At 68.9% G+C, this 25,488-nt stretch overlaps 2 protein-coding genes and 1 long non-coding RNA gene across 3 annotated transcripts; 1 reads left to right on the top strand and 2 right to left on the bottom strand.

Moving 5' to 3' along the window:
- Window positions 1–2,236: 2,236 nt before the first annotated feature.
- PANK4 (pantothenate kinase 4 (inactive)) lies at window positions 2,237–16,337 on the bottom strand. Its single transcript, XM_016144416.2, has 19 exons — window positions 16,204–16,337; window positions 12,599–12,681; window positions 12,089–12,303; window positions 11,423–11,606; window positions 11,074–11,166; window positions 10,622–10,775; window positions 10,329–10,510; window positions 9,730–9,811; window positions 9,003–9,103; window positions 6,961–7,116; window positions 6,325–6,437; window positions 6,044–6,131; window positions 5,008–5,159; window positions 4,442–4,497; window positions 4,259–4,308; window positions 3,762–3,866; window positions 3,345–3,445; window positions 3,177–3,245; window positions 2,237–2,708 (listed from the first exon to the last, which is right to left on the bottom strand). Exons 1-19 carry the CDS (start codon window positions 16,325–16,327, stop codon window positions 2,495–2,497), a joined length of 2,322 nt encoding a protein of 773 aa, XP_015999902.1. The 5' UTR covers window positions 16,328–16,337; the 3' UTR covers window positions 2,237–2,494.
- Window positions 16,338–18,611: 2,274 nt separating this feature from the next.
- On the bottom strand, window positions 18,612–19,858 carry HES5 (hes family bHLH transcription factor 5). Its single transcript, XM_016144368.2, has 3 exons — window positions 19,775–19,858; window positions 19,532–19,697; window positions 18,612–19,450 (listed from the first exon to the last, which is right to left on the bottom strand). Exons 1-3 carry the CDS (start codon window positions 19,826–19,828, stop codon window positions 19,191–19,193), a joined length of 480 nt encoding a protein of 159 aa, XP_015999854.1. The 5' UTR covers window positions 19,829–19,858; the 3' UTR covers window positions 18,612–19,190.
- A 2,445-nt stretch (window positions 19,859–22,303) lies between these two features.
- On the top strand, window positions 22,304–25,488 carry LOC107510675. Its single transcript, XR_001596900.2, has 3 exons — window positions 22,304–22,652; window positions 23,055–23,444; window positions 24,027–25,488. It is a non-coding gene; the product is annotated as an uncharacterized LOC107510675 (long non-coding RNA).

Genomic DNA, 25,488 nt, shown 5'->3' on the forward strand with positions numbered 1-25,488 from the left:
TGCCGAGTCGCAGGAGTGAGTCTTTGGTCTCCAGCCACAGGGCTGCGTGCGGGGGGCCGCGTGTGCGTCGCACTCTGTAAACGCCCGAATGTGAATCCGATGCGCACGCTCTTCCTGCGCTGTGTGGGGCCCCCGCCCGCCCGTCCGTCCGTGGCCTCGTGCAAAGCGTCCCTGGTGTCGGAAAGGCCCCGAGGGAGCCCTGACCTGCTCGCAGAGGGCTCAGCCGGACCGGCCCCCCTCGATGGAGCCGCGGCCCCCACGTACAACCCCTGCTCCTTCCAGTCCCCACTCTTAGGAGCAGAACTTGGCCCTGGCCGGGGACCCCCTACCCACGACCCCACTCGTCCCAACGTACGTTCCAGGAGAATCTGGGGTGTTGGCTGGGCCACAAGGGGCAGCCCCAGGCCCCGCCAGGAGAAGCACCCCCTCTCGGGGCACGGTGGCCGGGGGGTGGCTGGTGGGGGTGTTCTGGGGTGCTCTCCCTCACTGTGGGAGGACTCGGTGAAGGCCTGAGGGGTGTTGCTCACCCATTGCCTCCCAGGACCCGCCAGGCCCTCCTTCCTCCTGGGGTCTGGGAGCACCTGCGTGGGGCGTGCTCCTAGACTCAGATGCAGTAAAGGGGTGGGGTGCTGACCACAGGGGGCGGGGGGCGGGTCCTCAGCTGGGGGCCTGGCTACCGGGCCTCCCAGGATGGTCCCCCGCCTCCTAAGAAATGGGGATCCACCCTCGTCCACCCCTCGGCGGACGCTGCCTCCTGCCACACAGCTACCTCCCGGGGGCCGTTCTCAGCATCCTTCTGCTCTGGCTGGATAAGGGACAAGGGTCTGTCACGGGAGGGGGCTGTGGGGGAGGACCGTGCAGGAGTCGGTGCTCAGAGCCACGGGCACCCCGGCCTGCCCAGCCGATGCTCAGGGGCGCGGTGGTGCGGCTCCCTCACAAGGGCCAGGCCGGGCAGCTAGGAAGCCCCATGGGGCCTCGTGACACGGGGCTGGGCTGGGCCCCTCCACACTGGGAGCCCCAAGACGCAGCAGGCCAGCACCCCTCCACCACCGGGGAGCAGAGGACAAAAGGCAGGTGGGCGAGGAGGGGCCAGAGAGGCTCCACAAGGCGGCCACGAGGTTGAGCCGTGTGGAGGTGCGGGCGGGGCACGGTGCAGGCCAGACCCTGGGCAGAGGCTGCCTGGCCGGGCCTCGGGCTGGCTGCGCCCCCTGGTGGCTGCCTGAGGCAGTGCCAGGCTCCTGCTCTGCCGCCTGAGCAGCGGCTGCGGGGTCATGTTGGGGTCTGTGGGTGTGGGAGCAGGGGCGTGACACACGGGTCACCAGGAGGGGGTCTGGCAGGCTACAGAACCGGCCATGGCCCCACACGAGAACATGGAAGGCAGTTGGCAGTGGCACCTGGGCCCTACTCTTTGTCGAATTGGGGCCACTGCACGTCCCAGACCGCAAGACAGAGTTGCCCAGAAGAGGGTCCATGGCACGCGGCTTCTGCGGCCAGCAGGACAGCAACTGCACGGGGGTCTCAGCGACCCGTGAAGGGCGGGCGGGGAGGCGGATGGGCGCAGGGCCCCGCGGGTGGCACCAGGCGGGCTGGTCCTCGCGCCCGCCCAGCCCCGCGCTGCTGGGTCCCCCAGGGCTGGCCGCCTGGGGGCCCTAGCGCAGCTTCGCCTGCTTGGGCCAGGGGCTGCTCCACTGTGCCACGCTGCAGTCCTGTCCCCAAGGCCATGGTGGCGGGACCCGCAGCCAGCCCCTCTGGGCAGGGGCTTCTGCCTTGCTGAGAAGCAGACTCCCACAGTCCCTTCTCGGTCTGGCGCAGAGAGTGGCCTCACACTGACGTGGCATCCGTGGCTCCTGTCTGCGCCCCGAGGGGTGTGTCTGGCTCGGGGGGAAGCCTGGGAGCAGCAGGCACGGGCTCAAGGCCACGACAAAACCCAGGGACTCTGATCGGCTCTGAGCGGAAGTGCGCCTGCCGCCAGCCCTCAGAGCCCGCACGCCCGCCTGGCCAGCTCCTGGGTCCGGTGCTGCTCAGCGCCCTTTCCGGCCCCGTGTGCAGTGGGCCAGGGCGGCGGGCATGGCCCACAGGCAAAGCGGGCCCAGGAGTTCTGGAAGCCACCGACGAAAAGGGCCCCACGCTCGGCCTCCTCGGAGGGGACGGCAGGGGCCCGGCCGCCACTGGGCACTGCCCAGCGAGCGAACGGCCAAGGCAGACAGCTCGGTCTTGCTCTAGAAACTCTACCTGGTGCGTGCCTCGAGCCGGCGCCCTCTGCCGGGGATATAGCATATATTTATATAGATATATATATAAAAGATCCAGTAACAGTTAAATAGATTCCACTAGACGTCCCACGGGGCGAGCTCACGTCCCCAGCACGCGCCCGGCACGCGGGGCTCTGAGCCGCAGACGCACACCATCAACATCCTGACTCGAACGCGGTTCCCTGTCGTCCTCGGGACACGTCCGACGGTGACGAGCGGGGTGGTCCGGCGGGCCGGGCTGCTCACTCGGCCGGGACCTCGTACTTGAAGATGACGCTGAAGAGCCGGCCACCCAGCCGCTCGGCCAGCCAGGAGTTCTTGACGACGGCCAGCTTGAGGCACTCGCAGCGCAGTGCTGCGTAGTAGTTGGTGTGGACGGCGCGGCCCATGCCCTCGATGACCACCAGGTCCGTGCCGCGCTCCCGCACCAGCACGGCCAGTCCCTTGTCCAGGCGGCTTCGGGGGGGAGGGGAGGGGACAGTGAGGCAGGTGTGGGCCGCAGCCAGCCTGGCGCGCGAGGGGCCCCGCCGCCCCTCCAGCTGCGTGGGCTCCGCGCCCAGCAGGCCGTGGGCGGCCTGCCCAGCTCAGGGGGCCTGGGGAGCTGCAGCCTCTGCTGAAAACCGGCCTTAGTGACACGTCTCTACTTTGGATGCAAAGGTACCCTGCGCTTTTTCAGGAGTTTCGTCCTCCTGCCCTGTTGGCTACTAGTGGGCCTGGGAGAGGAGTCAGGTGACAGCGGGGTCACCGCCAGGGAGACCAAAGGGCTGATGCGCCCGCCCCCACGCGCTGGCTCTGGGTGGCTGGGGAGCACGGCCCGCCAGCCACAGTGGGGGAGCCCCCCCCCCCCGGCCCCTACCCCGCACCGGCAGACCCAGTGCTCAGGGCCGTGGTGGGGCCCTGTGCAGGGACGTCACAGGTACCTACCTGAGGTCCAGGCAGGGCGAGCTGGAGCCCGTCTGCGTGAGCAGCAGCCTCTCCTCTCTGAGCGCCGAGCTGCGGGCACAGGGGGCCGGTGCTGTGAGCTGCCCCGAGAAGCTCCCGCCACGCCCGCCCCCCCAGCGCCACGGGCCCCGGGCCTCCTGCCAAGCTTACTGGATGGTGGGGTCCATGGCTGCGATGCGCTCGGCCACAATGAGGGCCTCGCTGTAGGTCACGTCGTTCAAGGCAGGCCCCGAGTTGCACGCCAGGATGACCTGTGGCAGACACCCGGGGCTTCTGAGGGACCTCGGCCACCGCCCGGCCCTGCACCAGGCTGCGGCCGCCCAGGCCTGAGGCTGTGAAGCTTGGCCCCTGGGCACCCGCCACTGCTCAGCAGCCCCCAGGGCAGGATGAAGACGGCCCAGGCCCTGGGACAGGCTGACCCCGAGCCCTGTGACACGCTCTTGGCTGGTCACCTCCTCCCCAGCGAGCCCCCGCCTCCCCCGCACCTACCTGCCGCGCCGAGGAGCGTGCCACCCCCACCGAGAGCGGAGGAGGCGGGCAAGGGCCCTGCGTGGCCCTCACACTCACCTCCGTCCCTCTAGACAGAAGCTCCCTGACAAAGGGGAAGACTCCCAGAATGACGTCTACTCCACTGTTATCTGCGAAAATTAAGGCACATTTGTGAGGGGCCCCCTGCAAGACAAAACCAGGGCGTTCAGTTGGGAACGGCGCGTCCAAGCCTCTCAGACGCCCGCACTCCATTCCCCGCGGCTGCAGCTGCCAGGCCCCAGGGAGCCGGGGGCGGGGCCAGCCGTGGTCTTCAGAACCGCTGGCCCCAACGACCTAACTGGCGGTCCCCGCGGGAGTCCGAACCGGACAGGGAACGGTCCACTTAGACTGGCGGCTGTGGGGGAGACTAGGAGCCCTCGGCACACTGCCTGGGCCTGGCTGGCGCCCTGGTCCCACGCCTGTCCCCACCCTGCGTTCACGCCCGGCAGCTCCCCCCACCCCACAGCCCGGGGGGTCCCGCCGCCCGGGCCCTGTGCCTGGCGCAGCCGCGGGCCCGACGGGGCGGTGACAGGTACCTGCAGGCGCTGGAGCCAGGTGTCGTAGCAGTCCACCAGCCAGGGCCGCCCTGGGGACACAGTGACAGTCAGCCGCGGCCCCTCGCGGGCAGTGGTCCTCACCGCCCACTCGCGTCACCCCCCCTGGCCGCCACCTCCCCTGCCGGACCAAGTCCCACCTGAGGCCCCCCTGGGCATCCCTACCTTCCAGCTTCCTCTTCGCCTCCTCGAACCCAAACTGTGGGTCACACTCAAGGACTCTGCACGGGAGAAGAGAAGACAACGTCACAAAGACCCAAAGCTCGGCCTGCCCGGCTCGGTATGGACCCCAGACGGGGCCAGCGCGCTGCCCCCGGGCCGCGGGGCAGTGGGGCGCAGCTCGGGCCGCGGCGTGTTCATGGCGCGCCTTCGTTTCGCACGTCGAGCATCGTTTAATCCCTACTCGGTGTGGTGACCGCGAACTCGGACTTCACTGCAAACACCAGCCCCAGCCCCGAGGGGCCACTGCCAGACGGGCAGGGGGCTGGGTCCGGGTGCCTGGCCGGCGGCGGCCGGCGGAGGGCCGCATGCCCACAACGGCCCGAGCAGCACCACGGCCCCCAAGTTCCCCACCGCCACCCGCCAAGGGCTGAGCCGGGCCGAGGCCTGCGGCTGGGCTGCTCCACCCCAGCTGGGCCCAGGCAGCCCGCGGGGCCCTGCAGCTGCGCGTGGCCGTGGGGGCCGAGCTGGACCGAAGGGTGAGGGGTGGGCCACGGCCCGGCGGCACCTACTCAGACACGGCCTTGGCGCCCCAGTCGAAGACGTTGCCCGCCAGCAGCCCCTCGGCCAGCGCCAGCTGCCGCTCGGCCCAGCCCAGCGCGTCCAGGGCGCGGACCACACGCGGGAAGCACCTCAGGGCCACGCCGTTCTCCCTCTGCTTCACCTGCGGGCCAGAGACCTGCGTGAGCGGCGGGGGCCCAGCCCCCGCACGGCAGAGGGGAGCCAGGCGCCGGCTGGGGGGCTGTGTGGCACGCGCGCCCCAAGGACGGGGTGCTCGGTGCGGCGTCCTGGCGTGGCTCACACACGCCGAGGTCGGGCCAGAACACCGCTGGCGGCCGCAGCGTGTGGACGCCCTCGGGACGCAGCTCAGGAGCAGGGCCGGCACCCCTGGGCACAGGCCCCCATCCCCAGACTCCAGTCCCAGACTCCAGTGAGCGGGCGGGGGAGTCAGTGGGCTGCGGTGGCCCTACCCACACCGCTGGGCACCCAGAGCCCTGGTCAGGGGCCACCTGCCAGGCCCTGGCTGGCCTGTCCCTCCCTCGAGAGCAGGTGTGATGTCCACGAACACCAGTGCCGAGGCTCCCCGCCGAGCCCAGGAGGCCAGGAAGCGGGACGCGGGAGGGGGCGGGGAGCCTGCACGGCGGCGCCCACGGCGGGGCCGACAGAGCACGCCCCTCGGGGGGCCGGCGCCCGCTGCGCCAAAACCAAGGCGGCCCTCGCTTGGGCCAAAGGCTGTGTGACCCAGGCCCGTCACCAACTCAACCGCCTCTCTCCCCCCACAAGCCCCCCCAATGGCCTCTGGTTGGAGCCCCCAGGACACTCCCCACCTGCGGTCACTGCGGGGCCTCTGACCCACCGCCCCTCGGTGGGCCCCGCGGGCCGGAGGGCAGCCCGGCACGCAGGGGACAGGCCTGCCGGGCCGGGCCGGGCCACAGCCTGTCGCCAGTGCTGGGGGTCATGCTGCCACCAAACCCGCTCGCCGGACGGCAGGACGCCCCGGCCCGCGTCCCCGCGCACGCCCACGCCCACGCGGGGGGCAGCACTCACTTTGGAATAGGGGTCAGGGAAGTTGAACTCGTTCAGACAGTGCTCCCTCGTGTCCAGGAGGCTCCGCACGGTCAGGGTCCCGTAAGCACTGGGGACAGAGCCGGGCAGGACGCGGCTGAGCGGGCAGGCACACCCCGCAGGCGCCAGCAGGGGAGGCGAGGACCAGGGCCCACCGGCTGGGCGCCCCCGTGTGGGCTCGGGGCGGGGCGCAGGGCCCCCCTGAGCGTGCAACCCCCACACCCGCGACTCCGCACGGCCCCCGCGGGGAGCCCCGCACTCACAACGGCTGGTGCCGCAGCGCCTGCAGCTTGGCCCAGTACTTCTGGCGGAACTTCTCCGCCCGCTCGGCTGCATCCGCCGAGCCCGGCTGGCTCGCCACGGCACGCTTCACCACCTGCCAAGGACGCGCTCAGCAAAGACCTGCCGCTGCCCCGCACACGACCAGGCGGCGTGGCGGGAACCACGGGGGGCAGGCCCGTCCGCTCGGCCCTCCCCAGGAGCGGGAACGGGGGGGGGGGCCACGCCGCACCCGAGGCTCCGGCCTGTGTCACCCGACGTGAGCCCCCACATCCTACTGCCACGTGCTCCGACCCTGCGGGGGGACAGGTGGCTCTGGACGCCCTGAACCCACACGGCTGGAGGGCGGACCCCAGGGGCCTCTCGAGGGGCTTTACGGGACTCGGCCGTTCCCACGGGGCTGCCACAGCCTGAGCCGCCGCCGCCGGACCCCTGGGCCAAGCGTGCGCTTTTTGGAGACACGCGGCAGCCAGCAAAGTGACTGGCGTGTCTGTCAGGCCCCTGCTCGCTGACATCACACCCCGACAGGGCACCAGGAGTCACGCGCCCCCCGAAGCACTGAGGGGCGCCCCCCACCCCGTGCCACGCCTCCCAGGGCCCCGGACGCCCCGGCCCCTCACCCCGTCCAGGGCCTCCTCGAAGCAGCTGAGCCAGTACTTGCGGGCCAGGGCGTCGTCCGTCAGGTCGACCGTGTCGGGCACGTAGGAAGACGGGTCCAGGAGGAGCGGCAGGTTGACCAGCGGCCTCTCCAGCCGGTCCATTTCCAGCAAGTCGAACTGGGAAGACGAGACGGCAGACGCGTCGGCTCTGCAGCCCGCTCTTCGGCGAGGGCCGCGGCCACCCGGCGGCGCGTGCTGTGGCGGGCACCCCCGCCCTGTCCTCTGCCCGCGGGGTCCCCCCAGCTGCCGCTCACCCGAGGCCACCTCCACCTGGTGCTCCGAGCACCTCCCGGGCACCGCGTGGCCCGCGAGCTCCTGTCTGAGCTCGGTCCCTCCTCTCCGGCCTCGCAACCCCCCCCCCCGCCCCCCGACACACCAGCTGCTTTCCTGGCCGCGCCCCTCCTGCGTGGGGCTCCCTGCAAGGCGCTGCCCTCGCTCACTGGCCGGTGGGCCCGGGCCCTGTGGCCGCCACCGAGGGTCTGTTCCCGGAAGGCTTGCAACGCCACAGGGGCACACGGCCCCGGGCCCCCCAACGCTGGCTCTTTTCTGTCCACGGTGTGTCCGCTGACCACACGTCGTGACCAAAACGGCCTCCCCAGCTACGCTCGGCGAGGGCCGGGCCACTGCCCAACACGCCACCTGTGGCTGCCTGCACCACGCACACCAGGCCCGAGTGTCCTCCGAATGGGTGGCCACGGCCCCGGGACCCGGCGCTCCTCTGCGTGCAGGCGGGGCGGAGGGGCAGGTCCCGAGCTGGGACAGCGGGCACACGGCCCGTCCACGAGGCACGCAGCTTCCAGAGCACGCGTGTGCGGCCCAGTCTGGCCTGGAAGCAGCCGCGACCTCAACGCCAGTGAGGCAGAGGGCAGGAGTCGCCTCTGCCATGGGCTCCCGGCGTCCCTGATGCGCCGGTCCTTGAAGGCTCTCGCTCCTGATGAGCTGGGATCCTACCCTCAGCTCACCTCGCTCGGGCCACATAAACCAGCCCACAGAAGCAACCTGGTCCCTCCGCACCTCAGCCCAACCCCCAACACTGACCACACGGGGCCCCACGCGGGGCCAGCTCGGCAGGCGCGTCACCAACGCGGCCCGCCACCCCCGTCTCGCCAGAGGACAGCCCCGTGCCGCCTGCAGCACCGGCCAGACGGCTCTTTCCCGTGCAGCCGGTAGATTTTCGTCTGTGGGGGGGCATCCAGGTTGCCACCCAACAAACGGGGGCTGGAAGGCGGGAGACCCTTCTCCGTGCGCCGGCTACTGCTGACCAGGGCTGGGGCCAGGGCTGGCCGGCCCTTGGGAGGAGCCCGGTCAGAACCGCACGGACGGGGAGTGCGGGCGGCGGTGCGGGCCGTGCAGACCGCAGGGTGCCCCACGCGGGCCAGTCCTGGACGGCCTGACTCGGGCGCACTCCTGACACGCGGCCGCTGCCTCGCGGGGGAGTCTGCGTCCACGAGGTCAGGACTCGCGGGCACCCGTCCGGCCTGCTCTGACGGCTGCTCCGTGGGTCACAAGAGTGACCTGCCGTTTGGGGCCGTAAGTCTGCAACAGCCCGTGCCACCGTTTCCGCCAGGCCAGGGCCATGGCGGCGGCGTCCGCTGTGTGGCTGATGCCGGTGCCAGCTCAGCAGGTTGGGGAGCCCCCACCCGTCATGGCGGGCCGCACCCCACGTGGGGCTGTGGGATGGGCCGGAGCCTCCCGAGCAGAGCGGCCTCTGTGCACCTGGCCCCACCTCGAAACCATCAGGCAGATGGGGTCTAAGGCAGCGGGGGGGGGACCCGCTGGCTCCTGGGTTCGGACCCGGATCTGCTGCGAAGGCTCCCGCACCCCGGGGAGAGGCGCGCCCCAACAAGCCCAGGCTCGGATAACACAGAGCACGTAGGACGGGGGAGGAGGCAAGCTGGGGGGGCCTGCTTCTCCCCCAGGTCGGGGGTCAGAGCGCCCAGTCCTGGGGAGCCACGCGCAGGGGCTTTCCTCAGGACCCCTGGGGGCCCCGGACCCGTACTCACGGTGCCACTCCTGGCCCGCGGCGTCGGGCCGAGCTCGGGCGCCGAGCTCATCAGGCCGGAGCTGCCTGCGTAGTTCTCGCCCCAGCTGTACTGGTCTGGGTCTGCGGACGGGATGCAGGGTGTCAAGCCGGGGCCTGCGGGGGCGGCCGCCACGCCAGGCGGGCCGGGGGCTCTGGCCTGTGTCATCCTCTCTCGCTACCACTGGAACCTCCCGCACGACCTTCTAAAGCTATAGAAACGTCCCCCTAGCTTGTGTCCCACGAGAAAGCGAACTGAGGCCAGCGGGGGACACGGGCTGTTCTGACCGGCCCCGACCCCTGAGGACAGACCGCAGGGCCTGGGCCGAGGAGACCGGCCGGGCTGGTGGCAAGGAGGTGGGCGCGGGGAGGCCACATGTCTGTGGTGGCTGCGCGGAGCCCTCGTCACTCGCGAGGACCCTGGGGCTGATCACGTCAGAGACGAGCCCACGCGAGTCGGCGTCCACTGCTCCGTCAGCAGAATCACGCGCAGGGAAGGGCGCACCACTAACAGGGCGGGGGCCCCCCGAAGGCCAGCACGTCTCACTCAGCCACTGGGGCACGGTGGGGACGGCCAAGGTGGGGATGGCCAGCTCGTTCGGTGTCGCGGACCCTCGCCAGTGGCTCCCTGCAGCCTCGCTGCGTCCACCTCCCTGGCTGCACAAGCCCCCACGCCGCCCTGACACGGGCCGCGGCCACTCCCTACTCACTGTCTTGCTCGGCTCCTTTCAGAAATGCTCCAATGGCCCCCAGGTAGCCCTCGTGTCTCAGGAACAGTGCCTGGACTTCCCCCTGCGACAGCAAAACCCCCCTGAGGCGGGCGGGCTCCCCGCGCACAGCTCGACCCGCCCGGCTTCGAAGCGACCTAGCCTCCCGCTGTGTGCGGGGCCCGAACTGTCCACGACGACTCGCAAACAGAACTGTGCTCAAACGCAGAATCCAGAAGCCTGCCATTCAGGGGGCCCCGAGGGGAACCAGCTTCTGCGATGACACACTCCCCCTCATCACCCTGCTTGCCGGCCCCCACGGCCCCAGCCCAGAGCGGCCCCACGGCACGACGGCCGGGTCAGCTCGGTGCAGTGCACCAGCAGCAGGCGCCAGGCCCTGGAGCGCCGGCCGCTGCCCCCAGGCCCATGCGCAGGGCCTGCCGCGGCGCCCGAGCACAGGACGCGGGCAGCGGGCCCCCCGCTTCTCGGCTGCCTGCCTACAGACCCCCGCGCCCCTGGCTGGGCTAGCTCTAAAGACCCTGGGGGTCCCCACAGGAGCGAAGCCCGGGGCGGCGGCCGAGGCGGGAGGCGGAGCCCGTCACCTTGGAGAAGAAGTTGATGCTGTAGGTGATGGTGCGCATGGTGACTGGGTGGCCGCGGATGAAGAAGCCGCCGAAGTACACGCGGTCCAGGCGGTGCAGCCTCGCGTAGAGGCAGGCCAGCTGCCCGATGTCGTTGCTGATCATGTGCAGCAGGCTCTTGGCCATGTCCTCCTGGGAGAACTCTGGGGAGGGAGAGCAGGGGGCGGCGTGCTGCGGGCGAGGAGCCGCGGCGAGGGGCGCGAGCCGGCGAGGGGCGCGAGCCGGCGAGGGGCGCGAGCCAGCGAGGGCGGTACCTCGGTCGGCGGTGGCCGACTTCCCGAAGCTGCTGGCGATGAGGTTGCCGCTGAGCCCCAGGGTCTGGTGGGCCCCGCCGTAGATGTCCTGCACCAGCATGTCCACGTTGGCGTGCTGGCCCCGGGAGGCCAGGTGCAGCAGCTCGTCAAACTTCTGCGGGGACAGAGGGGACGGGGGCGGGTGAGGGCCGGGGCGGACGGGGTCCCTACGGCCTCGACGCCGAGCCCGGGGAGGGGAGCAAGCTGTGCACGGGGCGGGGACACAGGCGGGGCTCCGGGGGCCCCCAGGGGCCATGCTCTGGCTGCCGGGACACCCACCCTTCAGAGGCCCCGGGAAAAGCTACTTCTGTAACGGGGCCCGCCCGACGCCGCCCGCAGCCCCAGGCTCCCCGCGCCCCTGCGAGGACGCAGGACATGCAGAGCAGGGCCACCGACCCATGGCCGCCGGGTACCTTCGTTTTGGTGAGCAGAGCCCCGAGCCCCCAGAAGGTGCCTCCTCCGATGGAGCTGCCGCCGACCCACTCAAACTTGTCCTCAGTCTCCACCTGGCACAGAACAAGGGAGAAGCAGGTCCCGGAGGTGTGGTGGCCCCGAGGTGTCCCCTGGCATGGGCGAGATGCCCTTGAAGGCCGCACCTGGGCGGGAGGGGAGTGCGCCCCGCTGACAGCACGCGGCCCCCTGCCGTGGACGCAGACCGTGGGCACCTGCGTCCGCCGAGCCGTGCCAGCCTGGCCTTGGCATGCAGCAGGTGCTCGACACACCTGGGCCGCCCCGTCGCTCAGTCATGAAGCCGAGCCTCACCTTCACGATGGACACTCCGGAGCCGATGTTGACGAGGAGGTACGGGAAGATGTTGGGGTGATTGGTCTGGAACCGGAACTCGGGGTCGGAGTCTTTTTGACACACGAAGGCTTCGTGTGGGATGTTCTTTAGCACGAAGTTGCACCCCTTTATCAAGCAGGTCATCACGTCCTCTTTGTCCACCCTGCAAGGGGAGGGGCCCGGCCACTGAGGACGGCAGGGCCAGCACCGCCGCGGGGCCGCCCTGGGGACTCTGCGCCCCGCCCTGCCACCCCGGCTTCTGCGAGGTCCACACGGCTCTGGCCAGAGCGGCTGGCAGGGTCGCCGGGCCTCAGCGCTGACACTTGCGGCCGACAGGCAGCGGAGTGCGCCCCGAAGCCTGGGCCCCCACCATGGCAATGGCGCCGCCTCAGCTCCCATGTGGTGCCGTGGCCCTCAGGGACCTGGGGGTGTCGCCCTCGGCCGTGGGGCGAACTCTCCCCAGGCCGTTTCCCCCCGTGCACCCGCGCACCCAGCTCGGGCTCCCGGCATCCTGCTGTGCTGCGGCCCGGAGCACGGCCCCAGCACCGTGGGGGGGGAGGGGTGGGAGTGGGCGGAGGGGGGGGCCTGCTCCAGCCGCCCCCACTTCAGATCCCGAAGCGGGAGCCGCGGCTGCGGCCCACTCACCTCAGCCGCAGCTTCTGCTCGATGAGGTCCTTAAACTTGTACGCCCCGCCCCCCGTCGCCGGGATGACCTTGGTCTCCGTGTTGACCAGGTGGTCTCTGATGAAGTCCAGGCAGGCTTCCATGTAGGCGTTCTCGAACTTGACAAAGTGGAGCCGGGCGCTCACCTCTTCCTGGACAGAGACCTCGTAGGGCGACTCGTGGTCCTGCTCCGTGTCCTGCGGGGGGCGTGGGCATCTGTGTGCGTGTGGCTGACCCCAGGCCGCTAAGCACCCACCCAGCTGCGCCGGCCACCGCCCTCGTCTGCGTCTCCGAGGAGCACGAGCAGGTGGAGGTGCTCCCACCCCGCCCTGCAGGGCAGGGGCTGCGCCAGCAGGTGGACGGGGGTATGGACACTAGAAACCTCCAGGGAGTGAGGCCGACGCGGGCGAGCAGCGGCGGGATGGCCACCCAAATATGAGACAGTGCCGGGCCCCAGCCCAGAGCCCGCCAACCCGGACGCCAGAGGCTCACCGTGCCCGAGTGGTCGAAGGACCTCACTTTGGCGACCTTGTGCTGTACCGTGGAGTAGTAGGCCAGCTTGGTCAGCGACCCCCCTGCGGTGAGACACAGACGGCCGACTCAGAAGCAGGACGGAAGGGACCGGCAGCTCCGCCCTCCACGCGCTCTCTGCAGCCGCGGGTCCCGTGCACAAGTCTGGTGCTACTTGAAGACCCCACAGGCAGCGGGCAGAGGCGAGCCCTGAGACCCGAGCACTCTGCTCCCTTTGGACAGGCCTTACACCGGACGGGGCGTGAGAGCCCAGGGGCCCCCTGCACTGCGTCCCAAACGAGGAGCTGCCCTGCTCTGGGACGGCCCGGCGCTCGTTAGTTGTCTAGAAAATGCTGTTCAAGCTCTGATCTTGAAAATGACCCAAGAAAAAAGCTGACGAATCCACTGTTTTGCCTGACGCGTGGTGACGAGTGGGGACAGGCGACTGAGGGTGGCCTCCCTGGACTGCGCAGGCAGCGGGGGTGGCAGGCACCAGCGCCGTGTGGGCGGCGGGGCCGGAGGGCGGCAGCGACCAGGGCGGGCCAGAGAGGGCCCCGAGGTCTCGTCCCCGTGGCCGGGCCTCACTAAGGGCCCTGCGGCTGTGGCGAGAGGCTGGGCATCAGCAAGCAGAGGGCTGCTGCGTCTGCCTGGCGCCCTTCCCGCAGCGGATTCACAGCTGAGCTCTGCTCAGTCCTCCTGGGTGGGACGGGGCACACAGGAGAGGGGCCCCGTCGGCACAAAGTGACTCAATCAAAGGATTTCTCATGGGGCCGGACAAAGGAAGGCAGGAATCCCCGTTCCGAGGAGGACGGCTGAGGTTATTTTCCGACGTTTGTTTTATGACAAGATACTATGGGGACGTGTGAAAAGCACTCGGGATGGCAAACAGGTGCGGCGCCGCGGACGTCTGCCGGGGCCACAGCTCCTCCTGGTACCAAATCACACCGCCCGGCCCGGGGTGGGCCCCCCGGGGTGTCAGGCCAGGGGCTCACGCTCGCCTCCAGGCCATGAGCTTATCGAACACGCAGAACCTGGTCTGCGGCCGCCGGGGCCGGGGCCGGGGCCTCGCCCCGTGTTTTCGGCCGGGCCCAAGCGCGCGCCGCTGAAGTGCGTGGTGCCCAGGTCATTTGACCATTTCCTAAAATCTAGGCGACACAAAGTGGTGAAGACGGATTTTGAGAGACTTGTCGAAAGTGCCGTAACAAACCTCCAGGTCCCACGCCCAGCTTCAGTCTGTGCGCTCCGTCAGCTACAGAGCGCGGCCAAACGCAGGTGCTGGGGCCGGGGGGGGGGGGGGCCTGGGCCGGTGACACAGGCACTGCCGGGACTGCCTCCTACTCCCCGGGGATCGGACAGGGTCTGGGGCGCGCGCGAAGCCAGAGCCCTTGACCTTCGAACACCAGGAGCTGGGCTGTGGCTGGTGCCCCTGGATTTAAGCGAATGCCGGCCAGCCGGGGGTCATGCCGGCCAACGCACAGTCCCCTGCGCCCTCTGCACTCCCGTCCGGCCCACGCTCCACCTGGCGACAGGCCTCACTGGTGGGAGGAGCCTGCCCATGGCTTTCCTTCGGCACCTGGGCCAAGTCCTCCCAGCTCACGCAGACCCCACCGCGTGACACCACCGTCCCCACTCTGACCTGTCCTTCCATGCTGGGCACCAAAGGGGGCTGGACATCCTGGCACATGTCACCGCCCTGTGGCCCCTTCCATTTCACCTGAGGGACCCCCTGCTGCCTGGCAGACACCTGAAACCAAGTGTGTATTGACAAGCAGCACGTCCCTGGTGCTCGAGAAGAGGGGACCGACCCGCCCCGCGGTCCCGGGTGCCGTATCAAGACATAAGGGCTGGCCAAGCGCGGAGCGGCCAGGCTTTCCTGGGGGTGGTGGGCGCGGGGAGCCGCGTGGGAGGAGCAAACGCACAAGCCTGTTCGTGAGTCGAACTGTGGAAGATCACACGGGATATGGGGTTCCTGGGCTGGGAACCCCACCGGAGCCACGGCCTCTGCCAGCCACGCTAATAAACAAGGCCTGTCCTTACTAACAGTGAGCGTGTCCTCCGAAGGGACAGGACCCAGATGCAGAGGAGACTTCCAAGAGAGACAGTAAAGACCAGCACCGAAATCCCTCTGAGTGTCCCCCCAAGGAACCCCACCTGGCCCTGGCCCTGGGAGCAGGGTGCCCCTTTTTCTGTGGCTGCCAGTGGCCCTGGTGTGCACAGAACCACGAGCAGAGCCCCACACCGAGCTCACCGTGAGGTGCGTTTCAGAAACACGCAGGGCTCACTTGTTCCCTCAGAGCCGAACCCCCACTGTAGGGCGGCAGAGCAGGGTCTGAACCAGCTCCTGGCTCCTCCTCACCCTCTGCCTCGCTCTGCACTGCGGCCCGACCCCGTCGGGCCTCCGCCACCTCACACTTGCCACCAGCCAGTCCCCCCAAAGCACAGCCCTGCCCCTTGGAAGCTTCCCCGCCCCCTACCGGGGCATCTCACACCTGCCGCCACGCAGGGCCCCCAGGTCCTCCAAAGCCCTCTGTGATGTGCAAGGTGGGCACTCTGGCCGTGACCCTGCTTCCACGGTCACCACCCCCACTTCCTGGAGAACATCCTCCCCCCGCCTGGACTCAACGGACCCCCAAGCTCAGGGGGCCCATGAGTGCCCTCAATGCGCAGGGCTCCACAACGATGGTGAGTCTACCCCAGGCGCCCCAACTTCTCTGAGAGGTCTGACCCAGCATTTAGGGAGCAGTGAGGAGGAGGGGTCGCGGTGGTGCGGGTGCTGGGCCTGAGAGCGGACCTGCCCCGCTCCTGGGTGCCTGACGGCCCACACCGGGCTGTGGACGGGGACAGGCAGCCTCGGGCCTCAGCCCAGGTGCCCCCAAGGGGAGAAGCACGAAGCGGTGCGGCCTACTCCCCAGGCCTCCACCCCCCAGGAGCCCCACGTCCTGACAGGCGCCAGGGCAGCAGAGTGGCGGAGGGTCGGCTGCCACCAGCCGGGGCACCTCTCCATCCCGGGCCTCGTCTGCGAGAGCGGGCGGCTGGGAGGAGTCGGGGCGTCCGTGGGGGCGAAGCCGGAGCGCGGGGCCTGGCGCCGGGCGCGGCGGGGGTCGAGTGCGGGCCCCGGGGTCTCCCCACCAGGCCGCGGGAGACTCGGGCGCTTTTGACCTGAGGCCCGCAGAGGTTCCGCGGTCCCAAGTCCCGGCCGTCCACAGTCCGCCAACGGCCGCCGTCCGAGCGCACGGCCTGCCGGGCTGGGCCCCGCGCGGCCGCCGAGGCTTCCCGCGGCCAGAGCTGGCGCTGCCGCCCGTCCACGGCCGGCCCCCGACACCCGGGGCGGCGCCGCCCGGCCGCAGACCCTGCCCGGCGGACTACGAGCCCCGGCGGCCCCCGCTCCGCGCGCGCGGCGCCTGCCGGGAGCTGTGGTGCGGCCGGCGCGGCGAGCGTGCGCGCCGGCGGCCCGCGGACTACAGCGCCCGGCAGGCCGCGCGCGCCGCCCGCGCCCCGCCCTTCGTCCTTGCCACCGCCCCCGGCCCGCCGCCCGCCGCCCGCCGCCCGCGCCGCGCCGCCCTCGCCCCGCGGCCGCCCGCGCCCACCGATGTCTATGGCGAAGCGCTTGGCGTTCTCCAGGTTGCGGAAGATCCCGTCGGGCGGCAGCGTGATGCTCTTGTCCAGGCTGTCCCCGCTGCTCCCGCCGCCGCTCGCCCCGCACTCCGCCATTTTGGATGTGCCCGGCCAGCCTCATCAGCCATGGAGATATATGCGCATATATTTGACTGCTAAACGCCGCCCGCGCATATATTATGCTAATGAGGCCTCAGGCCCGGCCCCGGCCCGCCCGCCTCCGCGGTCTGGGCCGCTGGAGAGCTGGACTCCGGCTGCCCCCGGTGGGGTCCCAGAGGCCTGACCGGGAAGGGAGCCCACCGCAAAACCTCTGGACTGTTGTTTTTGTTCTTTCACCGACCTGGCCAGGAGCTAATCTCAAGTGCTCTGAGTGCAGAGGGCGCACCTGGGGCTTGCAAACCACCAGAGACCTGAGCCTGACACCTGCCCGCGAAGGCGCATGTGACCCACCGCCTGGTTCCCCAGGGATGCAGGGCTGTCGGTGCCAAAAGTCCCATGCCAAACGGGGGGTCGAGGACCCTGCCCCCCCAGGCGCCCTCAGCCCACGGTGGGAGATGCACTTACAACTGGGGAAGATGCCGGCGTTGATGGCCCAACCTGCACAGTGCAGGGGAGCCTGCCTGGAGGAGGCTGCGTTTTGGCAAGAGGAAGCACCTATGGGAGTTTGCAGGGAACATGCTGATAAAGCTCCCAAAGCTGGAGCAGGGACACAGGTAGCGGTGGTGGGGACAGGATTAGGGGACAGGCCACTGGGAAGCCACCACTGGCTTGGGGACCCTTAAGAAATGTGTTCCCTTCAGAGATACTGGGTGCTTTGGGAAAGAGCCGGGTGTTGGAAGCAGACAGAGATAGTGCTCACTCTCCTTCAGCCCTGGAGAGAGCCCCTGAGCGGGTTTGGCACCTGCCTCCCAGGTGACCCTGGGCTGGTAACTTCGTTTCTCTGGACCCCAGCCTCTGTCTGAGCGTGCTTCCAGATGCCTGGCAGGGCCACTGGGGAATACAGACCTACAGAGCGGGACAAAGTCAGAGCTTCAGGGGTGACTCACAGGAATGGGCTGGTGGTCAGTGCATCAGGCCAGGCTTCAAGGGGGAGGCAGCCTTGCAGGTGTCTTCCGAGGTGGTGGGTGGGGCAGCGTGGGGTAGAAGAGTGCGGGGGGTCTACTCCCAAGAGGGCTTCCTCAAGCACGGAGGGCCCTGGACAGTGGGATGCCTGTGGGCCAGCGTGGCCAGGAGGCACAGCCCACCCCATCGATTGAGGGGCCTGATAAATGAGTGGGATGTAGAAGGAGGCTCCCTGTCCCCTGCTCACCCTTCCCAGGGGCTCAGCAGGGACCCAGAGACCACTGGCAGGCACTGGGCTGGTCTGGAGGGGGTGCCTTTGGACGTCCCCTGTAGAGTGGACAGAAAGGGATGGAAGGCAGAGGGGGGAGAGGCACTGAGCAGGAGGGAGGGCACGTGGGACTGGGCCCCATGTATTTGAAAATATGTGCACGCCTTCCGGGCCATGCCCAGCTCCGTCCACTCCCCACGGGGTGGGTTCTGCCCCTTGGCAAGCCGGGGCACCTGCAAACTCAACCCGACACCCTGTGGCCTGCCTAAAAATAGGTGCCCTTTTTGAGGCGAGGGACTTCCCTTGGAAGGCTCATGGCCAGCACCCTCTGTTCTCACCCTGGTAAGTGGTCAGCCAGCAGGGGGCACAGGGCAGTTGCCTGTGGGCTAGCCAAGCAGATGCCCCCAGGAGCCTGTCCAGGGGACAAGGACTGCCAGCTATGAGGGGAAGGTCAGGCTAGGGACAAACGTTTTCTTGTGTATTTGTCTCAGCTAAATCCCTTCTGCAGTAACAGCGCCACTGCAGGCTGTGGCCTTTGGGTCCCTCTCAGCTGGATTGAGCTGGAAAGTCCTGTATCTGTCACTTTGTGCGCCCCCCCCCCCCAGGCCTCCTCCCCCTCCCTACAAGGAGCTAGTGAGAGGCCTGGGGCAGAAATCCAGGTCTCCCCTGCGTCCCCTCCTCCCGCGTGTGGGGGGTACTGCGTGCTGCGCGGGGCTCCCTCCCGGTCCCTCCCTCCGGCCTGCCTCTGCCCTGCCTCCCCTCCCTTTCCTACTTCCCTTCCCCAGGACCCAGCCCTTCCTCCTGTGTGCAGAAGTCCCACCCATGGTCGCACGCCACGATAGTGCCCACTCCCCTTCACCCCTGGAGACCTGCCCGCCTGGCCGCTGCCAAGGACACACGTGAGACACAGAGACTGCCGGCGACGGCGGGCTAACTAGGCGGCTTTATTGGAAGTCTGCAGCGCAGTCCCGTGGCTCCCACGTGACAGAGAGTTCAGATTCTGAGTACACAGTCCAGCCCAGCGCACCCGCCCGCACGGGAATCCTTTAAGGACCCTGGCGGAGACCCCCACCCTCCCCACACAGCCCACTGTGCGCCCGGCCGGACAGCCGAGCCCACTCAGCAGCCTTTCCCACGGCTCCGCGTGGTCCTCGCGCCCATCCAGGCTGACGCCCTGTCCTATGAGGATGCACCTTGAGTTCCGCCTTCACAAAAGGCAAATGTGCCCGCGGCAGGCACGCCCACCCGCCAGGCCCGCCGGCCCGGCAGCAACGGCGAGGAAAGTCCTCAACGAGCAGGGGTGCTGAGCCCCCAGCGCCTACAAATGCCATAGAACCCCAGGCCGCGGGGACTTCGCAGAAGTCACTTGCTGAAATGCAAACACAGAACAACCCCATGGGGTCAGACACTTGGCAGAAGGTGGGCCCCGACTGTCCTAAATGACAAGGACTCCGCATGCACATTCTCTGAGAATGACCCTCCTGCTGGCCCGCCAGCCTGGCCAGAGCCTTCCGGAAGAGGGGGCCGCCCGAGCTGGAGGTGGGACAGACGGCTGGGAAGGCTCTGCCCTAAGCGCCCAGAGGAACAGCCAGCTCTCTGGTCCTGGGTCAGCAGGTCACACTTCCCCCGTCACCATGGCCGCCAGAGGCCGCAGGCGGGCTGGCGCGCGGTGGCGTTCGCCTTGGCCGGGGCGGGCGCGGGCGCCTTGGGCTCCTTGGCGGGGGCGCCGGGCGCGGCGGGGGGGCGCTGGAAGTGGTAGAGCAGCTTCATCTGCGTGTCGCTGGCCGCGTGCAGCGTGAGGAACTGCACGGCCTCCTGCAGGCACCACGAGTAGCCCTCGCTGTAGTCCTGCTGCAGGCTCTTGGGGCCGGCGGCGGCGGCGGCGAAGGCTGCGGGGGAGAGCCGGCGGTGAGCGGGACGGGGCGGGGCGCGGGGCCGGCGGCGGCGGCGCGCGCGGGCGGGCGGCTCACCTTTGCTGTGCTTCAGGTAGCTGACGGCCATCTCCAGGATGTCGGCCTTCTCCAGCTTGGAGTTGGGCTGGTGCCGCGCGAACTCCTGCTCCAGCAGCAGCTTCAGCTGCTCGATGCTGCTGTTGATGCGGTCGCGGCGCATCTTCTCCACCACGGGCTTCCGCAGCTGCGGGGAGAGGGGCGTCAGGGGGGCCGCGGGCCGCGGCGGCGCGGGCGCTGCGCGCCGGCGGGCTGCGCACTTACTCGGTTTTTCTCTTTGGGGCTGAGCAGCTCCACGGCCACGGTGCTGGGGGCCATGCCTGCGCGGGGAGGCGATCGGCGGCGAGGGAGCGGGCGGGCGGCCGGCGCGGCCCGGCGCCGCGGGCGGCTCCTTTATAGGCGCCGGCGGCGGCTTGGCGCCTGGGGCCGGGGCGCCGCGGCCGTTCCCACACTCGGCGGCCAATGGCGGCGCGGGCCGCACAAAGGCGCCGGCCCATTAGCGCACGCTAAACTGCCTGTGAATTGCCGCCGGCACAATGGGCGCTCCCCGGGGAGCAGGTGGGCCGCGCCGCACAATGTCCGGGCTGTGGGAACGCGCTCGCCCTCATTAGCATCCGGGCCTGATGCTGGGAGCCCCGCGCCTCAATATGCTGCCTTTTCCCAGGCAGCGGGGACGAGGGGGGCAGGAAGGCGCCGCCCCTCCTCTGCCCCCTCTTCTCCCCGCTCCTCCCCCTCCTGAGGGACTTCCAGAGCCTATAAGGGAAAAGCCTTGGAATGAAGAGGTGCAGATGCTTCCAGGGGCACGGGGGACCCCCCAACCGGGACCTGCGGCCTCCCCAGGGGTGGAGGTCTGGAGCAGGCCGCCCTCACCCCCTCGGCAACCTCCATCTCCCTGTGCACAGGTGGAAGACCCGCTGTGCTTTCGGGATCAGACCTACTGGCCTATGTGGCAAGTTCCCAGATGCCACCTGGGGCACAGGACTTCTCCAGAGCTAGAGAGCGGGCCGCCATGCTTCCCAGCCGAGCTTTGCGTAGCTGTAAGGAGCCCGGGTATGTGAACCGCCCGGCGCAGAGCCTGACAACTAGGCGGCCCCCCAACCACGGCACCCAGAGAGCAGCTTATCAAGCAGTAGCATCTGAGGTGCTCTGAACCAGCAGGCGCCCCTGTGCCCCACCCCCCCATCGGGCGGGAGTTTGACCCTGGCTGTCCACGGAGCACAGGCATGGTCACAGCTCACGGACATCGTCCCCCACACAGCCTGGCGGGCACTCGCAGGCTGTGCTGTCTTCAGGCGTTTTGCCAGTGGGGGTGGGGGTGCCAGGTGGCAGACACGGGGTCAGAACGGGATGGGCCCGGTGCCCACACGGAGCTGTGCCAGCTCATACTGGCCCCCTAGGGACCCAGCAGAAGAAGCGATAATCCTGGTACCTGGCCAGATGAGGGCCAGTGACTCCCTTAGGGGCCACCAGCCGCGCTCTGGGCCCCTGAGAGAGGGCCTGCTGGGCTCCTGCTCAGACCCGCACGATCAGCTTCCTCTGGTTCTCTGCAGTTAGGGATCTCATGCTCCCACAGGTGGCCGTAGGCCTCGACCTACCTCCAAGGGGCAGGGCGGGGCCCAGTCAGGTCCCGGGGAAGGCAGGGCCTCTTCACAGGGAGAGCCGGCTGGCATCAGGGCACTTTAGTCAGGGTCTACACTCAGGAACACAGTTCCCAGGATGGCAGCCTATGCAGGTGTGGCTGGGAACAAAGGTCCAATCACACCCTTCCCGTGGGCCTGGCAGCGACCCCTGGCTGTGAGCAGAAGCCCCCCCATCACGTACCAGGAGCCTTTGGGGACCCAGGGAAGGGCCCACCCAGGAAGCAGGCAGGACGGTGTCGGGACAGCCAGGGAAGGCTCAGCATGGAGCCAGCGCAGAATGGCCCTGTGGGCCAGCTGGTCACCCGCCAGGGTGGGTCAGGCCGAGGGCTCCCAGGGTGCAAGCTTCAGGCGGCTTTGGAGGGGGAGAGAAGGCAGCCTCTCTCCACGCTCCGGTGACTGATCCTCCCGCCCCCTCCCCAATCACACCTCTCTTGAAGTGGACACAGGCCCCCAGGAGGTGGGTGACACTGAGGGCCAAGGTGGCCTCCCCGTGAGCTGGGGCTCCTCTCTGGGCGGATGGGACCCCACTGCACATTACTGGGCCTTCGGTCGATGCAAACAGGCAAAATGCCCCGGGGACGAGCTGGGGGCGGGCCGCTGAGCCTGCGTGCTCACCCCTCCGCTCCGCAGCCTGGGGCACCTACACTGGCCGGCACCAGCATGGGCCGGAGGGTCCTATGGGCCACAGTGGTGACCGGCGCTCCTCAGGGGAGACATTTTTGCACCTGAAGTGGGGCTTGTGGTGGGGAAGGCAGGGCCAGGTGTGTCCCTGGCCTGCTTACGGACTCCCTGGAGGTGCACTGGGTGTGGGTAGGTGACTTGGTTGCCTGTGTCCTCTCGCCCACATCCTGCCCGTTGGGGGCCAACATCAACGAGGTGCCGAGCCAAGGGCCGAGTGGGTGCAGGAACAGGGCAGCCCCACGCCCACTTGGACCCTGACCGTGGCCTCCGCTGACTGGAGAGGGCTTGCCCCATGTGCGCCCTGACCGCCTGGCTGTTGGCAGAGGGAGCCCCGGGCTCTGCCCAGAAGTGAGGGCAGCACCCAGGCAGCGCCCCCACCCCCATGCTTTGGAGGGGGCAGTTGGCTGGGGCTCGTGTCCTGCCCCGGCCCCCGCCCCAGGCCAGCCTGAATGAGACACGTGCCGTGAGACGTGCTCCCATCCACACGCCACCCCCCTGCCCGCCCACCCGCAATGGGCCAGGGCGGCTGGCCCAAGGTGAGGGCGGCGGGTGGTGGGTGGGCCACGGGGAGGCTGCCTCCTCCCTCCTCCCCTCCCCCTGGGCCAGAGCAGCTTTGATCCAATTTTCAGTTGTGGGAAATATGAAATGAATGGTGTCAAACCCCTGCCTGCCCGATGAAAGGCTCGCTCCCTCCCCCAGTGCGGGCCAGATGGCAACTCGGGGCCTCCGAGGCACACGCCTGGCCTTTGTGGGCCGTTTAACACCGTGAATAGGGCCGAAGTGTGGGAAACTCGCTGGGCTGCCTGCTCACAGCATCGGAGGTGAGCGGCCACACAGCCCGGGGAGGGGGACGGGGGGGAGGGGCGGCGCAGGCTGAAGGTCGCTCCAGGCCGGAGGTTTTGCGCAGAAGCACCCTGGAATGTGGGGGTTCGGGTCCTCAGCCTTGGCTGTCCACAGCATCTGGGGAGGGGTCCTGTCTCCAGCTGGGGTTCTGAGGATGAGGGACATTTGTCCTGCCCCTCCCCCCCAGCTCAGTAAGCCTGAGAGGCTGGCGGTTGGGGACGGTGGGGTCTGGAGTCGGTGCCATCGGGGCGAGGCACCCTGCTGTGGATGTGGGGCTACAGGCAGAACCCACGAGAGGCATCGCTGTGGTAGGATGCAGGAATCGAGGACCGTGGCCCGTCCGTGAATGACCCCACCGCCTGCACACGCTCTCCCCGCAGACCCACAGGGCCCCGTGCAGGGCTGGCATCGGCTTCAGGAGCCAGAGGAGGGCTTCGTGGGACTGCAAGTGGTGTGGCCACTGGGGACACAGCCTGGCAGTCCCTCAAAAATAGAACGGAATGACCACGGGGTCCAGCGATCCCACCTCTGGGTGTGTCTCTGAAAGACTCGAAAGCAGCGTCTCCAAGGGAGGCGTGCACCCCCAGGTCCCCAGCAGCGTCACTCACAGTCACCCAGAGGTGGCGACAACCCCAGTGTCCGTGGACGGGTGGACGGACGAGCACAGTGGGTCCATCCACTTGGCGGACCGTCACTCAGCCCCAAAAAGGAAGGACATTCTGACGCCTGCCACAGCGTGGATGGACCTCGAGGACAGTGTGCTGAGCAAAGTAAGCCGGCCACATTTTTAACAAAGGAGGACTTCCTGGAGAGCCACATCCCACCCCACGCCCCCGCCCTCCCCCAAGGCTGCTGCAGCCTCTAACCGCCATTGGCACGGGGACTTCCCAGTGCCCTGTGCAGGCAGGACTCACCCGGCCTGCCTCTACCTAGATCCACACCCCCACCCCCACCCCCAATTTGTGTGACCCTGGTCCCAAGGGCCCCCGAGCCCAGGCGTGGGGAGTAGGCAGGCTGGGAAGGGTCAGGAGTGAGGCTGGCCTTCTGGGGTCGTTTGGTGCCCGGAGCCGTCCATGCGCAACGCCGGGCCCCCTCCTGCCCGCCGGTGGCTCCCGGCCGGGCCCTAGTAATCCCTCGTCACTGGCCAGTCATTTTGAGCATCTGCTCAGCACCGGGCAGGGGACAAGCAAAGGACTTCGTAGAACAGCCCTGCAAGGGCATGTCCCTTTCTCCACTTGACAGATGAGGAAACAGAGGGTCGCAGAGGTTGAATGACTGGGCCAGGGCCATGTGTACAGGAAGGCCACACGGCCATGATGGTGATGCTGACTCTGCTTTTGCGCATTCCTTAGGCATGAGGTGGGGCTCGGCGCTCAGCTCATGGACCAGTGCGCACTTCAGGACGAAGCCATAAAGTGGCGGTATTTTTCGGCCAACCCTGGGGCACAGAGAGGTTGCTGCGGCCACCAGGAGGGTGAGGGCTGGAGCTCGGTCCCCAGGAGGGCCAGGGGCACCTGAGGGGGGTGATGCTCCTTTCCCCCGTGGGAGGGAACCCCAGCAGCGAGCCGCAGAACCGCGCTGCAGATGGCGGGTGGCCTGGGACAGCGGACAAAGGGCACGGCAGCTCCGCGGCGGCCCGAGGCACGCGCTGCCTTTGTCACTGTGAGGGCTGAGCACGGAGTGTGGGAACCGCTAGCCGCGTGGCTCCGCTCCAGCGAGGGTGCACGGGGGCCACCTCGAGGCCAGGAGGAAGTCCGGGCCTCCACGCCCCAGCTCCGCGGCAGCTCTCGCTCCGTTCTCCGTCCTGGGGCAGCAGACACCTGGGCTGCCAGGGGCCTGAGGCCTGGCCTCTGCCCTTGGAGGAGGGCTGGCATGGCGGCTGGGAGAGACCGAGGTGCAGACAGAGCCCGCCGTGCAGCTGCACCGAAGACAGGTGAACGCCCTGGCCGGGACACGCCCCTGCCAGCGGAGGGTATCCCCAAGTGCCGGGAGTCTCGGGGCATGCGTTAGTTGGTTAGTTTTTCTTGTGCTTGCATTTTCTAGATTTTCTCGCGTAATTTCTGGAGGGGCACACCCACGTTTAGGGGACTCTGGGGACCATGCTGGCATCTCGGGGAGGGCTCGAGGCACTCAGTTTTCAGAAGGGCACTGGATTTGGGGGGATTAGAGGAAGGCAGGTGTGCCAAGGGCGGCTTCCCGGAGGAGGTGACGCCTGAGGAGTTGGGCGTGCCCCCAGAGAGGCGCTCCCGGGTCCAGGCTGGGCCTGGGGTGAGCTCAGACGGGGGTCCCAGGGCTCCTGGTCCAGCTGGAGAGGCTCCGCTGCGTGTGTGCTTGTGTGTGCCTGTGCCCGTGGTGCACGCCCACGTGCCCGCGCGTGTGAGCCCATGCACACACGCATGCGCATTTGTGACCTTGTGTGTATGCTGGGCTCTGGGTACCCAGGGCCCGGCACAGGCGCCCGGCCGCTCAGCGCTGCTCACACCTCGGAGGCCTCAGCTTGGTCAGTCCCTCCAGCCCAAACGCCGGAGGGGTCCAAGCCCAGGGAGGCCTGCAGGAGGACTGTCGTCGGGGTGGGTGCAGGGGGCTGGTCAGGAGACCCCGCTCTGCCCTGGGCTTCTGTTACAGGCCAGTCCTGCCTGTGCCTCGGGCCACCTGTGTAAGATGAGGCTTCTCTGCCACGACCACCTGATGGAGGGACGGGCTCCAGGTTGCTGGAGGTGACAAAGTGACAAAACTGAGACGAGAGTGGCGCCCACCCCGCCAACCATGGGGCCGCTGGCGGTTCTGAGCCGAAACAGCGCCAGGGCGCTCAGT

The sequence above is a fragment of the Rousettus aegyptiacus genome, unplaced genomic scaffold (genome assembly GCF_014176215.1).
Source record: "Rousettus aegyptiacus isolate mRouAeg1 unplaced genomic scaffold, mRouAeg1.p scaffold_m13_p_1, whole genome shotgun sequence".
Lineage (NCBI taxonomy): Eukaryota > Metazoa > Chordata > Mammalia > Chiroptera > Pteropodidae > Rousettus > Rousettus aegyptiacus.

Coding starts and splice junctions, on each gene's coding strand:
- PANK4 (XM_016144416.2), bottom strand. CDS start 16,327: ATGGCGGAGTGCGGGGCGAGCGGCGGCGGGAGCAGCGGGGACAGCCTG. Junction 11,167..11,422: donor CCGGAGTGTCCATCGTGAAG/GTGAGGCTCGGC, acceptor GTTCTGTGCCAG/GTGGAGACTGAGGACAAGTT. Junction 6,132..6,324: donor GCGCTGCGGCACCAGCCGTT/GTGAGTGCGGGG, acceptor CTCTGTCCCCAG/TGCTTACGGGACCCTGACCG.
- HES5 (XM_016144368.2), bottom strand. CDS start 19,828: ATGGCCCCCAGCACCGTGGCCGTGGAGCTGCTCAGCCCCAAAGAGAAA. Junction 19,698..19,774: donor GCCCCAAAGAGAAAAACCGA/GTAAGTGCGCAG, acceptor CTCTCCCCGCAG/CTGCGGAAGCCCGTGGTGGA. Junction 19,451..19,531: donor CTACCTGAAGCACAGCAAAG/GTGAGCCGCCCG, acceptor TCTCCCCCGCAG/CCTTCGCCGCCGCCGCCGCC.